General features: G+C 39.9%; 1 protein-coding gene across 1 annotated transcript in view; it reads left to right on the top strand.

The window, feature by feature from the left end:
- EXTL3 (exostosin like glycosyltransferase 3) overlaps window positions 1-16,182 on the top strand; it is a 90,358-nt gene that overhangs the window by 40,492 nt on the left and 33,684 nt on the right. Inside the window, exons 2-3 of the mRNA XM_047717490.1 lie at window positions 11,207-11,306; window positions 13,138-15,766. Coding sequence (XP_047573446.1) covers window positions 13,619-15,766 — 2,148 coding nt within the window. The 5' untranslated portion in view covers window positions 11,207-11,306; window positions 13,138-13,618. The remainder of the gene's footprint in view (window positions 1-11,206; window positions 11,307-13,137; window positions 15,767-16,182) is intronic.

Raw genomic sequence — 16,182 nt, 5'->3', positions numbered from 1 at the left:
ATTGACTGAGGCACCTAGGCGCCCTCCTTCTTTGTGTTTTGTTACAGTTTTTGTTTTATAGTCTGTTTTGTCTGATACAAGTATTGCTACTTCAGCTTTCTTTTCATTTACATTTGTGTGGAGTATCTTTTTCTATCCCTTTACTCTCAGCCTTTGTGTGTCTTGAGATCTGGAGTCTTTTATAGGCAGCATATAGATGGATCTTTTTTTTTTTTTTAATTTGTTCACCCTATATCTTTTTTTTTTTTTTAAGATTTTATTTATTTATTTGACAGAGATTACAAGTAGGCAGAGGCAGGCATAGAGAGGGGGAAGCAGGCTTCCTGCTGAGCAGAGAGCCTGATGTGGGGCTCGATCCCAGGACTGTGGGATCATGACCTGAGCTGAAGGCAGAGACTTTAACCCACTGAGCCACCCAGGCACCCCCACCCTTATATCTTTTGACTGGAGCATTTAGTCTCTTTACGTTAAATTAATTATTGATAGATACGTGCTTATTGACATTTTGTTAATTGTTTTCTGGTTGTTTTTGTAGCTCTTTTTGTCCCTTTCTTCTCTTTGTCCCTTTTCTTGTGGTTTGATGGTTTTCTTTAGTGTTATGTTTGGGTTCCTTTGTCATTATTTTTTGTGTATCTTCTGTAGGTTTTGGTTTGTGGTTACTGTGAGGTTTATATATATTGATCTTTATATGTAGCTGATAGTCACTTAAGTTCAGACACATTATAAATCCTAAAAACGCTATGTTTTTACCCTTTACCCTGTTTTATGTCTTTGACTTCATACTTTATATGTTCATTTTTTTATCCCTTAACTATTTATTGTAGTTATGGTTGATTTTCTTATTTCTAGTTATGGCCTTTTCTTTTCCACTTAAAGACTCCTTAACATTTCTTGTAAGGCCAGCTGGAGTGGGCATAGGCCAAGTGAGCCTGTAGCATGTTGCACAGGAGCTGCCCTGGTGGGACACATGGAGCTGGGGTGGGTTGGGGTCTGGAGTGTGCTGGGAGGCCTTAGCACACCAGCTAGAACATGTATACCTTGCTCCTGTTCATGCTATCAAGGTGGAGAGGCTTGCTAATGCCTCTGACCCCACAGAATTTGAGCAATTTTCCTCCTGTTTCGTGTATGCCCAAGAGTTAGTAAATGAATTTCTTTCACTTGTGGTGTAGTTGCCCTTGAAATCACTGTTTTCTCGATGTGCCCTGGGATACATGAATCAGTCACAGTCCCCTCAGTAATATAGCTCCCCACTGCAGGATGGTGTTTTGGGATGGGATTCCTGTTACAGTGTTTCTGTCTCCTTCCTTTTTCTAAGTGTGTTCCCTCTTTTTTTTTGGTGCAGAAACTCTTCAGTGAGCCCTCAGTTCTTCTTCAGGAGGAATTGCTTTATATGTAGGTATAAATTCAGTGTGACCTTGGTAGGAGGTGAGTTCAGTGTCTTCTTACACTGCGCTCTTGAACCACCAAAATTCTAATTCATGTTTTAAGATGATGATTCTGGTTGCTATGTATAGAATGCTTTGTAGGGGCAGGCTGACAAGCTAGGTGTTCACTGCTGGGCAGATGACAGAGAATAAGGCAGGTTATATTGTATTTGGAGTAAAGAAAATCTCTGGAGATTTTTCCTTATCAGTGTTTCAGTGACATTTATTTCTATATCCTAAGAACTTCATTGTCATTTTACAGAGAATGAAAGAAGAGATTCATTTTTTTTTTCTTTTTACAGAAGAGATTCTGAGGGTTTTCTTTTTTTTTTGTGCTTGAAATTTAATTGTCTGTTTAGGAGAGAAAGTTCATGCTCTTGGACACTGATAGTAGTTTTGCTTTATTCTAATAAAAGGGATGGAACTTGGGCGCCTGGGTGGCTCAGTGGGTTAAGCCGCTGCCTTCGGCTCAGGTCATGATCTCAGGGTCCTGGGATCGAGTCCCACATCGGGCTCTCTACTCAGCAGGGAGCCTGCTTCCCTCTCTCTCTCTGCCTGCCTCTCTGTCTACTTGTGATCTCTGTCTGTCAAATAAATAAATAAAATCTTTAAAAAAAAAAAAAGGGATGGAACTTGATGGGAAAATTCTTTTGAATTATTGATTCCCATTTGTTTCTGTTTCCACCTGTGTTCATGTAAGTTGGTAGCACTAACAATATCAGATTTAGTATAGTCAGTCAGCAAATGACTTTAAAAATATCTTTGTTTAGACTCTGTTTAATACATTTTAGAGTTTTAAATATGAAAAATTTCAAACATATGTAAATATAGACTACAGTATAATAAACTTCCATATATCCTCATCATGCAGTGTCAACAATAGTTAGCTCATGGTTAATCTTGTTTCATCTGTACCTCCAAACACACTTTACCACCCTCACTCATCCTGTTTATTTTTAAGCAAATTCTGGATAAATTGTTTTCTCTGTAAAAATCTTCCGTATAGTGGCGCCTGGGGTGGCTCTGTTGTTAAGCATCTGCCTTCTGCTCAGGTCATGATCCTAGGGTCCTGGGGTAGAGCCTTGTGTCGGGCACCCTGCTCGGTGGGTAGCCTGCTTCTCCCTCTCCTTCAGCTGCTCCCCCTGCTTATGTTTCCTCTGTTGGTGTGTCTGTCAGATAAATAAATAAAATCTTAAAAAAAAATAAAAATCTCAGTATATACTTCTAATAGGTAGGGATTTTTTTAAAAAAATAATTCAGTGTTTTAGTTTATTCCCTCTTTGAGCACATAAACAGGTAACTGTATATGTGGATGGTTTGTCTTCAAATGTCAATTTATATGCTTCTTGTTCCAGTATAATTATCAAATATCACCCCTTTTCACTTAAGAGTGTCTCTGTTTGAATATTAAATTCTGTGGTCACCTAATATATATAAGGGAAGGCTTTTCATAGTTGTCAGTAAATACATTAATTTTATTTTTTATTTTATCTCATTTTATTTTAATTCCAGTATAGTTGCATAAAGTGTTATATTAGTTTTTGGTATATAATAGCGTTTCGCCAATTCCATACATGACCCAGTGTTCATCACAAAGAATGTACTCCTTAATCCCCATCACTTATTTCACCTACCCCCACCAGCCACTGATAACCATCAGTTTGTTCTCAATAGTTAAGGGTCTGTTTCTTGGCTTATCTCTTTCTTTTTTCTTTGTTTTGTTTCTTAAATTCCACATCTGAGTGAAATCTTTATGGTATATGGTATTTGTCTTTCTCTGACTGGCTTATTTCACCTAGTATTATGCTCTTTAGCTCCATCCATGTCATTGCAAGTGGCAAGATTTCATTCTTTTTTATGGCCAAATAATATTCCATTATATAGATATACATACACACCACATCATCTTTATCCATTCATCTATTGATGGGCACTTGGGCTGCTTCCATAATTTGGCTGTTGTAAATAATGCTGCTATAAACATATGGCTTCATGTATCCCTTTGAATCAGAATTTTTGTATTTTTTTTGGTTAATACCTGATATCATAATTAATGGATTGTAAGATAGTTCTATTTTTAACTTTCTGAGGAACCTCAATACTGTTTTCTACACTGGTTGGACCAGTTTGTATTCCCACCAGCCGTGCAGGACGTTCCTTTTTCTCTACATCCTAGTCAACATTTGTTGTTTCTTGTGTTTTTGATTGTTACCATTGTGACTGGTGTAAGGTGATATTATAGTTTCAATTTGCATTTCCTTGATGATGAGTGATGTTGAGCATCTTTTCATGTTGTTAGCTATCTGTATGTCTTCTTTGGAAAAATGTCTGTTCATTTCTTCTGCCCATTTTTAATTGGATTATCTGTTTTGGGGTGTTGATTTGTATAAGTTTTTTATATATTTTGGATACTAACCCTGTATCATATATGTCATTTGCAGATAACCTCTCCTATTCCATAGGTTGCCTTTTAGTTTTGTGGATTGTTTCACTTGGCTGTGCAGAAGCGTTTTATTTTTATAAAGTCCCAATAGTTTATTTTTGCTTTTGTTTCCCTTGTCTCAGGATATATATCTAGAAAAATGTTGCAACAGTTGACGGTCAGAGACCTTACTGCCTGTACTCTCTTCTAAGATTTTTATGGTTCCAGGGTCTCACATTTGGATTAGGTCTTTAATCAATTTTGAGTTTATTTTTGTGGATGGTGTAAATAAGTGGTCCAGTTTCATTCTTTTGCGTGTTGCTGTCCAGTTTTCCCAACAACATTTGTTCAAGAGTTTGTCTTCTTCCCATTGGATATTCTTTCCTGCTTTGTTGAAGATTAATTGACCATACAGTTGTGGGTTCATTTCTGGGTTTTTATGTTCTGTTCCATTGATCTGTGTGTCTTGTTTTTGTGCCAGTTCCATACTGTTTTTAATGTTACAGCTTTGTAATATAACTTGAAGTCCGAAATTGTGATACTTCCAGCTTTGTTTCTTTTTTTTTTTTTTTCCCTCAAAATTGCTTTGGCAATTCAGGGTCTTTTATGGTTCCACATAAATTTTAGGATTTTATTTTTTGGTCTAGTTCGTGAAAAATACTGTTGGTATTTTGGTAGAGATTGCATTAAATGTGTAGATTGTGTTAGGGTAGCATAAACATTTTAATAATATTTGTTCTTCCATTCCATGACCATGGAATATCTTTCCATTGCTTTATGTCATTTACATTTCTTTCATCAGTGTTTTATAGTTTTCAGAGTACAGGTCTTTCACCTCTTTGATTAGCTTTATTCCTAGGTATCTTATTATTTTTGATGCAGTGATAAATGAAATTGTTTCTTAATTTGTCTTTCTGCTGCTTCATTATTGGTGTATAGAAATGCAACAGATTTCTCTACATTTGTTTTGTATCTTGCAACTTTACTGAATTCATTTATCTGTTCTTGTAGTTTTTTGGTATAGTCTATAGGTTTTCTGTGTAGAATAACATGTCATCTGCAAATAGTGAAAGTTCTACTTCTTCCTTACCAATTTGGGTACCTTTTGTTTTTTGTCTGATTGCTGAGGCTAGAACTTCCAGTACTCTGTTGATAAGAGTGGACATCCTTGTCTTATTCCTGACCTTAGAGGAAAAGCTCTTGGTTTTTTGCCATTGACTATGATGTGCACTGTGAGTTTTTCATATATGCCTTTATTATGTGAGGTATGTTCCCTCTAAACCTACTTTGTTGAGGACTTTTATCATAAATAGATGCTGTACTTTGTCAGATTTTTTTCTGCGTCTTTTGAGTTGATCATGTGGTTTTTGTGTTTTCTCTTATTGTTGTGATGTATGATATTGATTGATTTGTGGATATTGAACCACCATTGCATACCAGGATTAAATCCTACTTGATTGTGGTGAATGATTTTTTTAATGTATTGTTGGATTCTGTTTATTAATATTTTGTGAGGATTTTTGCATTGATGTTCATCAAAGATATGGCCTGTAGTTCTCTCTCTCTCTTTCCCTCTCTCTCCCTCCTTTTTTTTTTTTTTTTTTTTTTTTTTTGCTATCTTTATCTGGTTTTGGTATCAGGGTAATGCTGGCCTCATACAATGAATTTGGAGGTTTTCTTTCCTCTTCTACTTTTTGGAATAGTTTGAGAAGAATCAGTATTAAATCTTCTTCTTCTTTTTTTTTTTTTTAAAGATTTTATTTATTTATTTGACAGACAAAGATCACAAGTAGGCAGAGAGGCAGGCAGAGTGAGAGGAGGAAGCAGGCTCCCTGCCAAGCACAGAGCCCAATGTGGGGCTCGATCCCAGGACCCTGGGACCATGACCTGAGCTGAAGGCAGAGGCTTTAACCCATTGAGCCACCCAGGCAACACTTAACTCTTCTTTAAATGTTTGGTAGAATTTGCCTGTGAAGCTGTCTGGTCATGGACTTTCATTCTTTGGGAGTTAATTTATTTATTTTTGATAACTGATTCAATCTCCTTGCTGGTAATTGATCTATTCAAATTTTCTGTTTCTTCCTATTGAGTTTTGGTAGGCTATATATTCTAGGAATATATCCATTTCCTCTAGACTGTCCAATTCGTTGGTAGTAGTATTTCATAATATTCTTTTAAAATTGTTTGCATTTCTTTGATGTTGGTTTTTTTCTCCTCTTTCATTTGTAATTTTATTTGAATCATTTCTTTCTTTTTTTTTTTTCTTTTTCTTTTTAGTAATTTATTTTAGAGAGAGAGTAAGGGGAGGGGCAAAGGGAGAGGGAGAGAGAGAATTTTGGAGCAGATTCTACATTGAGCACAGAGCCTGATGCGGGGCTTGAGCTCACAACACTGAGATCATGATCTGAGTTGAAATCAAGAACCAGATGCTTAACCAGATGAGCTATACAGGCAACCCCCTCTTTGTTTTTTGAAGAGTCTGGGTAGAGGTTTATGAATTTTGTTGATCCTTTCAAAGAACCAGTTGCTGGTTTATGTATCTATTCTACTGGGGGGGGGGGTTGTTTGTTTCTGTATCATTTATTTCTACTCTGATCTTAATTATTTCCTTCCATCTGCTGGGTTTGGGTTTTGTTTATTCTTTTTCTAGCTCCTTTAGATGTAAGTTTAGGTTGTTCATTTGAGATTTTTCTTCATGAGGTAGGTCTGTATTGTTGTAAACTGCCTGCCTTTTTGCTTTTGCTGCATTCCAAAGGTTTTGGACCCCATGTTTTTTCATTTTCATTTGTTCCCTTGTACTTTTTGATTTCTCCTTTGTGTTCTTGGTTGACCCTTTCATTGTTTAGTAACATGTTATTTAACCTCCATGTATTTGTGGTCTTTCCATATTTTTGTTGTGGTTGATTTCTAGTTGTGTAGTGTTGTGGTCAGAAAAGATGCATGGTATGATTTCAGTCCTTTTCAGTTTGTTGAGACTTGTTTTTTGGCCTCATATATGGTCTCTTCTGGAGAATGTTCCATGTACACTTGAAAAGAATGTGTATTCTATGTTTTAGGGTGTAATGTTCTAAATATATCTGTTAAATCCCCTTGATCTGGTGTCATTCAAAGCCATTTTTCCTTGTTGATTTTCTGATTGGATGATCTGTCAGTTGATGTAAGTGAGGTGTTAAAGTCCTCTACTATTATTGGGGCACTGGCTGGCTCAGTTGGTAGAACATGTGACTCTTGATCTCAGTGTTGTGTGTTCAAGCCCCATGTTGGGTGTAGAGCTTGCCGAAAAATAAATAAGTAAATAAATAAGCAAGTAAGTAAATTTCCCTGCTATTATTACATTAGTATTGATTAAGTTTTTTGTTTGTTATTAACTGTTTATACATTTGGGTACTCTCATATTGGGTAGATAAATATTTACAATTGTTGTATCTTCTTGCATTGTCCCCTTTATTATTATATAGTGCCCCCCCTTTTGGGATGAAAGTAACTTTTTTTTTTTTAATTTCTTTTCAGTGTAACAGAATTCATTGTTTATGCTCCACACCCAGTGCTCTCTATGCAATACGTGCCCTCTATAATACCCACCACCTGGCTCCCCCGACCTCCCACCCCCCGCCCCTTCAAAGCCCTCAGATTGTTTTTCATAGTCCATAGTCTCTCATGGTTCATCTCCCCTTCCAGTTTCCTCAACTTCCTTCTCCTCTCCATCTCCCCATGTCCTCCTTGTTATTTGTTATGCTCCACAAATAAATGAAACCATATGATAATTGACTCTCTCTGCTTGACTTATTTCACTCAGCATAATCTCTTCCAGTCCTGTCCATGTTGCTACAAAAGTTGGGTATTCATCCTTTCTGATGGAGGCATAATACTCCATAGTGTATATGGACCACATCTTCCTTATCCATTTGTCCGTTGAAGGACGTCTTGGTTCTTTCCACAGTTTGGCAACTGTGGTATAGTGCCCTTTTTTGTCTGTTATTATAGTCTTTGTTTTAAAATCTGTTTTGTCTGATGTGGGTATTGCTACTCCAGCTTTCTTTTGATATCATTTCCATGATAAATGCTTCTCCATTCCTTCACTTTCAGTCTGCGGGTGTTTTTAGGTCTTAAATGAGTCTCCTGTAAGCAGCATATAGGTGGGTCTTATTTTTTTACTCACTCTGTCACTGTATGTCTTTTGATTGGAGCAGTTAGTTAACTTACAGTCAAAGTAATTATTGATAGGGACACCTGGGGGCTCAGTTGGCTACGTGTCCAACTCTTGATTTCCCGCTCAGGTCATGATGTCAACCCCATGTTGGGCTCAGTGCACAGTGAGGAGCTGGCTTAAGGATTTTTCTCATCCCCCTCTGCCCCTACCCCAGCACCCTTGTGTCTACACTTGCGCACTCTCTCCCCCTCTCTCTAAAATAAATCTTTTTTTTTTAAAGTAATTATTGACAGATGTGCATTTATTACTGTTTTAGTCCTTGTTTTGTGATTGTTTCTGAAGTTTTTCTCTGAGCTTTTTCTTTCTCTTTCATGGCTCACTAGTTTACCTTAGTGTTATATTTAGATTCCTTTCTCTATTCTTTGCATATCTGTTAGTAGTTTTTGATTTGTGGTTACCATTAGGTTTATTTATTTATACTTAAAAAAAGATTTTTATTTATTGATAGAGCACAAGCAGGGGGAGCGGCAGGCAGAGGGAGAAGCAGGCTCTCTGCTGAGCAGGGAGCCCAATGTGGGACTTGATCTCAGGACACTGGGATCATGACCTGAGCTGAAGGCAGACACTTAACCAACTGAGCCACCCCGGCATCCTTACCATTAGGTTTATCGATAACATCTTTTGCATATGTCAGTCTGTATTAAGTTGATCATTTAAATTGGAACCATTCTTTACTCCTCTCCTCCCCACATTTTAGGTATATGGTGTATACTCTGAATCCTTTTATTTTGTGAGTTCCTTAACTGAATTTTTACAGAAATACTCATTTTTGTACCGCTTTTATGTTTCTTACAATCATACTGTCATTTTTGGTCTTTCCTTTCTTCTCAAGGAATCCTCTTTAATATTTCTAGCAGGGCTGGTTTAGTGGTCATGAACTCATTTACTTTTTGTTTCTCTGAGAAGCTCTTTATCTCCCCTTGTATTCTGGATGATAGCCTTGCTGTTTAGAGGATTCATGGCTGGATAGAGTATTCTTGGCTGGAGGTTTTTCCCATTTAGTACTTAGAATATATCATGCCACTCCATCTGGCTTTCAAAGTTCTGAAAAATCCAATGACAGCTTTATGGGGTTTCCCTTCTGTTTCTGTTTTCTTTTGTCTTGCTGCTTTAAAATTTTTTTCTTTATCACTGCATTTTGCCATTTTAATTATAGTATCTCTTGGTGTGGATTCTCTTGACTTTGTTGGGGGTTCTCTGTACTTAGTGGATCTGGATATCTTTGCTTCTCCAGATGAGGAAAGTTTTCAGCTCTTATTTATTCAAATAAATTTTTTGTCCCCTTTTCTGTCTCTTCTTTTGGGACCCCTGTGATACAAGTGTGATTTTGTTTGATGGAGTCACTAAGTTCCCTAAATCTGTTTGCATTTTCATAGTTATTTTTTCTCTCTTTTGTTCAGCTTGATTACTTTCCATTATTCTGCCTTCTGTGTCATTCATTTGTTCCTTTGCTTCTTACAGCCTGCTGTTCATTCCATCAAGGGTGTTTCTTGTTTCTTTTATTGAGCCCCTTACCTCTACTATGGTATTCCTTATCTCTGTGTTAATCCTCCTGGTGATGCTTTCCACTCTTCTCAAGTTCAGTGACTATTTTTATGATCATTACTTTAAATTCTCTATCAGGCATCTTACTTATATCTGTTTCACTTATATCTCATATCTGGCTATGGCCTTGTCCTGTTCTTTCCTCTAGGACACATACCTCTGTCATCTTATTTTTTCTAGATTCCTGTGCCTATTTCTCTGTGTTAGGAAGATAGTTTTAAGTCTTCTGTTCTTGACAGTAATGGCCTTATGAAGAAATTGGTCTAGTACTGCCCTACAGTGCAGTGTCCCCTGTTCCCCAGGGTCTGGCACTTCAGGGACTGTCTCCATTGTGTGCTGCCTGCTCTCTCCTGTTGTGTTCTGGTTACTTTATCCTTTAGGCCAGTCATTTGCAGAGGCTGTCTTTGCCTGTTGTGAGCAATGTTTGGTCCCTGGCCTGAATGTGATGAGTTTTTACTAAATGTGCTCTCATCTGCTTGTGAAATAAGACCTGTTGCCACTGTTGCCTGAACTGCGGCCCTACAAAACTCCTGGGTTGGGGGATGTGGTGTGGGCAGGAGGTTGTGCCAGTCTTTAGGGGCAGGGAGCCCACTGTGCTGGGATTGAGGCAAGCCTGAAGGGAGCGCCAGTCTACTAGCTCAGTGGGTGCAGTGGGGCTTGCTATAAGCGAGTCAAGCAGTGAGGGGTGCGCTGGTTCCGCAGGTGACCTGGTGCTCATGCTGAGTGGGCAGGGGCCGGGGGTGGTGGTGCAGGCCAGTTCCTTCATTCATGGAGAGGTCTCTCTGCAAACACTGCCATTTAGATGAGCACATAATCTCCCCACTGTGTGCCCCAGGTGCTCTTCAGATTGTTGTTTCCACGGGCTCTTCACCCTGCCTTCTCTCCAAGAACAGTCCCAGTGCCCACTAGGCTCTCCTTGAGCCAAGCCTGCAGACTTTTAGAACTCCAGGCTTTAAGCTCCACTGTTAGCAAGAACTTAGGAAATTTGACCTCTCTTGGTTTCCAAGCCATTGCTATGGGAATTTGTGTTCCACATGTGGGTGCCAGTCTGTCTCTTACCCTCCTTTGCCACAGTGGCTCACTGCTCACTGCAGGGGCCAGGATCCACTTCTCTCCCAAACCGTGTCTCTGCACTTCATACCTTCTTTGTATGGGTTCTTCTCTACTTTTAGTTGTGGAGTTTGTTCTGCCAGTCTTCAGGTCAATTTCTGATTTCTGGGGTATTGGGATGAATTGGTAGTTATCTAGTTGTGTTCATGGGACCATGAGGCAAGCCTAGGGTTTTTCTACTCCCACAGCATCTTCCCCCTTTAGTAAATACACTGTGTAATAGCACCTTTAGTTTATGAGTATTTTTCTTTCTTTCTTTCGTTCTTTGATTTTATTTACTTATTTGACAGAGAAGGCACAACTAGGCAGAGCGGCCACCAAAGGGAGAGGGAGAAGGAGGCTCTCGGCTGAGCAGAAAGCCCAACACGGGGCTTAATCACAGGACCCTGGGATCATGACTTGTGCCAAAGGCATAAGCTTAACTGTCTGAGCCACCCAGGCTGCCCAGTATTGAGTGTTTTTCTAATGGCATGTCACTTTTCTATTTTCTGTCAGGAGAGCAAGCCCTGGGACCTGGAGTTCACTATTTCAAGAAACTGTATACTGAAGTAAAATGCTGCATGAGTTAGAAAAAGAAAGGATCCAGAAACAAATGGTAAGGAGGGAATGAATCAACTGAATTTTCTTGATTATGCATTCCTTTATTTCCTCCACTTCTACTTTCTTTGTTACAATCCGATTTTAAGGTGCAGAAAGTATTCTTTTGGGAACAGATTTTTTAACATTTGAATTAGAAAGATAGTGCTTTAGAAATACTGATTTAACATTCTCTGGGATATTTGCTTAGTTGTTAATTATCCAGGGTTTGATCCACCAAATTTAATCACAAATTTTTTGTGATCAATAGTTTGGTTTTCTGTTGTCTGTATCTCTTGTTCTACTTATGCAAGCCTTTTATTAATATTGGCAACTTTTTTTATTTAAAGGAGAGAAAACTGTATCCAGACTTTAATAATTTTGTACCAAACATGGAAGCTAGAGAGAGGATTGTGAAATGAGACCTGTTGGTGGGTTATGTACATTATCCTACCTTGTAGTAATACCCTTGCTGTTCGTTTACATCTTGTATTTCAGGTTAAAGGAGGTTCCCTCGGGGCGCCTGGGTGGCTCAGTGGGTTAAAGCCTCTGCCTTTGGCTCAGGTCATGATCTCAGGGTCCTGAGATCGAGCCCCGCATCAGGCCCTCTGCTCAGCGGAGAGCCTGCTTCCCTCTCTCTCTCTCTCTGCCTGCCTCTCTGCCTACTTGTGATCTCTGTCTGTCAAATAAATAAATAAAATCTTAATAAATAAATAAATAAATAAATAAATAAATAAATAAATAAATAAATAAATAAATAAAGGAGGTTCCCTCAAAGATTATTTTGCATTCTACCTTCTCCCAGCTATACTGAACATGTCTCAGACATGTCAAAAGTATGATAAATACTTTTTGGAGGAAATGAATGGAAGACATTGGGATTTTTCTTTGGCACAGAATATTAGGAGTTCAGTTCTACATAGGTTAAGTTTGAGATGAAAGAAGTGAAAAGCTTTTGTAGCTGTAAAGTTGGTAAATGAACAGGAGTGGGAAGGTTGTTTCAAGATTTATTAGCTGAAAATATCCTAACATCCTCTGTCCTTTCTTGTGATAGCAACACAATATATTGTTTCTGTCTCAGTACACTTCTCTCCATTTTGGGAGATTAGGAAACTGAGGTATAAAGTTTGATAGCAAATCTGTCTCCAAAGGAGAAGAAATAACGACCCTCATTTCTAAGTATAGTAGTCTTTCTAAAAGACCAAGTTACTATTTATATTTTAAGAAGGAGCACATGATGTCTCCTAGCAGAAGATAAATGAGAAGGAACCTGGGAAATACATTTTGTCTCTGGATTAATGCACCTACTACTGGGTAAAGATCAAAAGAATTCTCTTCAACTCGTTTCAACTCTGAATATAAAACACTGAGCTTCTCAGAGTCTTTTTTTTTTTCTAAGTAATTCAAAAAGAGACTCATCTTAGGAGTAGAACTGGCTTTCAAGGCTGGATAGGGTGGTGTTTCTCCATCTAAAGATGCTGCTTCAGTCTTGAATAAAAATTGTTGCAGACATCTTTGCACTCTGTTGAATGTGGTTGATCTTCATTTTATAGAGCTCTAATTCTGCGCTATATCCAGTTAAATAGGAGGAAGGGGTATGTATATCTGTGTGTATAAAATCTGAGGCTGTTTTTGGACACTTCTCCTTACCCATTTCTTATTAACCACAAAGAAAATATCCATACCGAAGGCAACCTAAACTGAACTTAAAATGTCCTATGAGACACATGCCCAATGTTCCAGCTGTTCCTTTATCTTTTAAGATAGAAGCATTTTCTAGAAACATGAGGGAAGGTGGGGTTGTTGGACATAATCTTTTCAAGACTGACATGGTTCTCTTTCTTTTGCAGGCCTGATTGTTGGCAATGACATCGATAAGAGGCTGGCATTTCTTTCTGTTCTAACCAGCTACTTTATAACTGTGAATAGTAACTATGTGTATTTGTTGGTCAGCAAAATCGAGGAACAAGAGCTATGGCAGTTGAAAAAGCCTGTCTGATTCCAGGTTATTTTTCCTGGGTTTCATCATCAGGGACCTTCTCCTTTTCATCTCATCAACAATGTGGTACCTTTTACCATTCGATAAAGAGTAAGGACATGTCCACTGGTCAGCAATCAGAACTTAAAATCTGCTGGAATAAGGTCAGAGACTATTTCAATTACAGCTGAGGAAAATGAAATTTCCATTTTATTCCGTGCCTTGTACAGGGAGCACACTAACTCTTAACAGAAAGGTGTGAGTGAAAAGAGATTGAGTTTGTTTACTAGAAACTCATGGTTATGGCGAGTGATCCAACGTGACTAGAGGGGGCAAAAGCCACACAGGAACTCATGACGGGCTATACCATGTTGCGGAATGGGGGAGTGGGGAATGGAGGTCAAACCTGTATGTTACGGTGGTCCAACCGGATCCGACTCACATGGCTCAGTTTTACGCTCTTCATTATTCTGGTTTTCTTCCCCCTCATTGCTCACTATTATCTCACCACTCTGGATGAGGCTGATGAGGCCGGCAAGCGGATTTTTGGCCCAAGGGCTGGTAACGAACTCTGCGAGGTAAAGCATGTGCTGGATCTTTGCCGGATTCGTGAGTCTGTGAGTGAGGAGCTCTTGCAGCTGGAAGCCAAGCGGCAAGAGCTGAACAGTGAAATTGCCAAGCTGAATCTGAAGATTGAAGCCTGTAAGAAGAGTATTGAGAATGCCAAGCAGGACCTGCTTCAGCTCAAGAATGTCATTAGCCAGACTGAGCACTCTTACAAAGAGCTGATGGCTCAGAATCAGCCCAAACTTTCTCTGCCTATCCGGCTGCTTCCAGAGAAGGACGATGCTGGTCTTCCTCCCCCAAAGGTCATACGGGGATGCCGGCTTCACAATTGTTTTGATTATTCTCGTTGTCCTCTCACCTCCGGTTTTCCAGTCTATGTATATGACAGTGACCAGTTTGCCTTTGGCAGCTACCTGGATCCCTTAGTCAAGCAGGCTTTTCAAGCTACAGCACGAGCCAATGTATATGTTACAGAAAATGCAGACATTGCCTGCCTTTATGTGATATTAGTGGGAGAAATACAGGAGCCAGTAGTGCTTCGGCCTGCTGAACTTGAGAAGCAGCTCTATTCCCTACCACATTGGCGGACAGATGGACACAACCATGTCATCATCAATCTGTCGCGGAAGTCGGATACACAGAACTTACTATATAATGTTAGTACAGGCCGTGCCATGCTGGCTCAGTCTACTTTCTATGCTTCCCAATACAGACCTGGCTTTGATTTGGTAGTGTCGCCACTAGTCCATGCCATGTCGGAGCCCAACTTCATGGAAATCCCACCACAGGTGCCAGTTAAACGGAAATATCTTTTCACCTTCCAGGGTGAGAAGATTGAATCACTGAGATCCAGCCTTCAGGAGGCCCGCTCCTTTGAAGAAGAAATGGAAGGTGACCCCCCAGCTGACTATGATGATCGAATCATTGCCACCTTAAAGGCTGTACAGGACAGCAGGCTAGATCAGGTCCTGGTAGAATTTACTTGCAAAAACCAGCCGAAGCCCAGTCTGCCTACTGAGTGGGCACTGTGTGGTGAGCGTGAGGACCGCTTGGAATTGCTGAAGCTTTCTACCTTCGCCCTCATTATCACTCCTGGGGACCCTCACTTGGTTATTTCGTCTGGGTGTGCAACACGGCTCTTTGAAGCCCTGGAAGTCGGTGCTGTCCCAGTTGTGCTGGGGGAGCAGGTACAGCTTCCTTACCAGGACATGCTGCAGTGGAATGAGGCCGCCCTGGTGGTACCCAAGCCACGCGTTACTGAGGTTCATTTTCTGTTACGAAGCCTCTCGGATAGTGATCTGCTGGCTATGCGGCGGCAAGGCCGCTTTCTCTGGGAGACTTACTTCTCAACCGCTGACAGTATTTTTAATACCGTGCTGGCTATGATTAGGACTCGCATACAGATCCCAGCTGCTCCCATCCGGGAAGAGGCAGCCGCTGAGATCCCCCATCGGTCAGGCAAGGCGGCTGGAACTGACCCTAACATGGCCGACAATGGGGACCTGGACCTGGGGCCAGTGGAGACGGAGCCGCCTTATGCCTCACCCAAATACCTCCGAAACTTTACATTGACTGTCACTGATTTTTACCGCAGCTGGAACTCTGCTCCAGGGCCTTTCCATCTGTTCCCCCACACACCCTTTGACCCCGTGTTGCCCTCAGAAGCCAAATTCTTGGGCTCAGGGACTGGATTTCGGCCTATTGGTGGTGGAGCTGGGGGTTCTGGCAAGGAGTTTCAGGCAGCACTTGGAGGCAATGTTCCACGAGAGCAGTTCACAGTGGTGATGTTGACCTATGAGCGGGAGGAAGTGCTTATGAACTCTCTAGAGAGACTGAATGGCCTCCCTTACCTGAACAAGGTAGTGGTGGTATGGAATTCGCCCAAGCTACCGTCAGAGGACCTTCTGTGGCCTGACATTGGCGTCCCTATCATGGTAATAAAAAAATGCACAGTTTGTTTTACTGCATGAGATAGTGTTTCACTTATAATCCCTTTTCCAAATATATATAATGTAAGTCTTTGTAGATACAATTTTTTTTTAAACTATACAGATTTCCTTTCCCTGTGGAATTTGTGCTTGCTTCTTTTTCAGTCCTTTCAGGCCTTGCCAGTTCCATCTCTGCTACTCACTTCCTAAATCTCCTAAGACTCTCCAAAACTGAAATCAATATTGGCCCCATGAAGATTTACAAAAGCCCTTCGGTTGACCTGTTGATGTCTTCCATGTCATAACAAAGATGTTCATGCAGATGATGATGACACAGCTAATGCTTAGGAAGTGCGCGTGACCCAGGCAGTGTAGTTTAGGATTTACAAACTTACATTGTTATTATGGTTTCTTCTCTTTAT

Source organism: Lutra lutra, chromosome 2 (assembly GCF_902655055.1).
Source record: "Lutra lutra chromosome 2, mLutLut1.2, whole genome shotgun sequence".
NCBI classification, from domain to species: domain Eukaryota; kingdom Metazoa; phylum Chordata; class Mammalia; order Carnivora; family Mustelidae; genus Lutra; species Lutra lutra.
The sequence above is the reverse complement of the archived record's forward strand: the minus strand, read 5'-3'. Positions and strand labels throughout refer to the sequence as shown.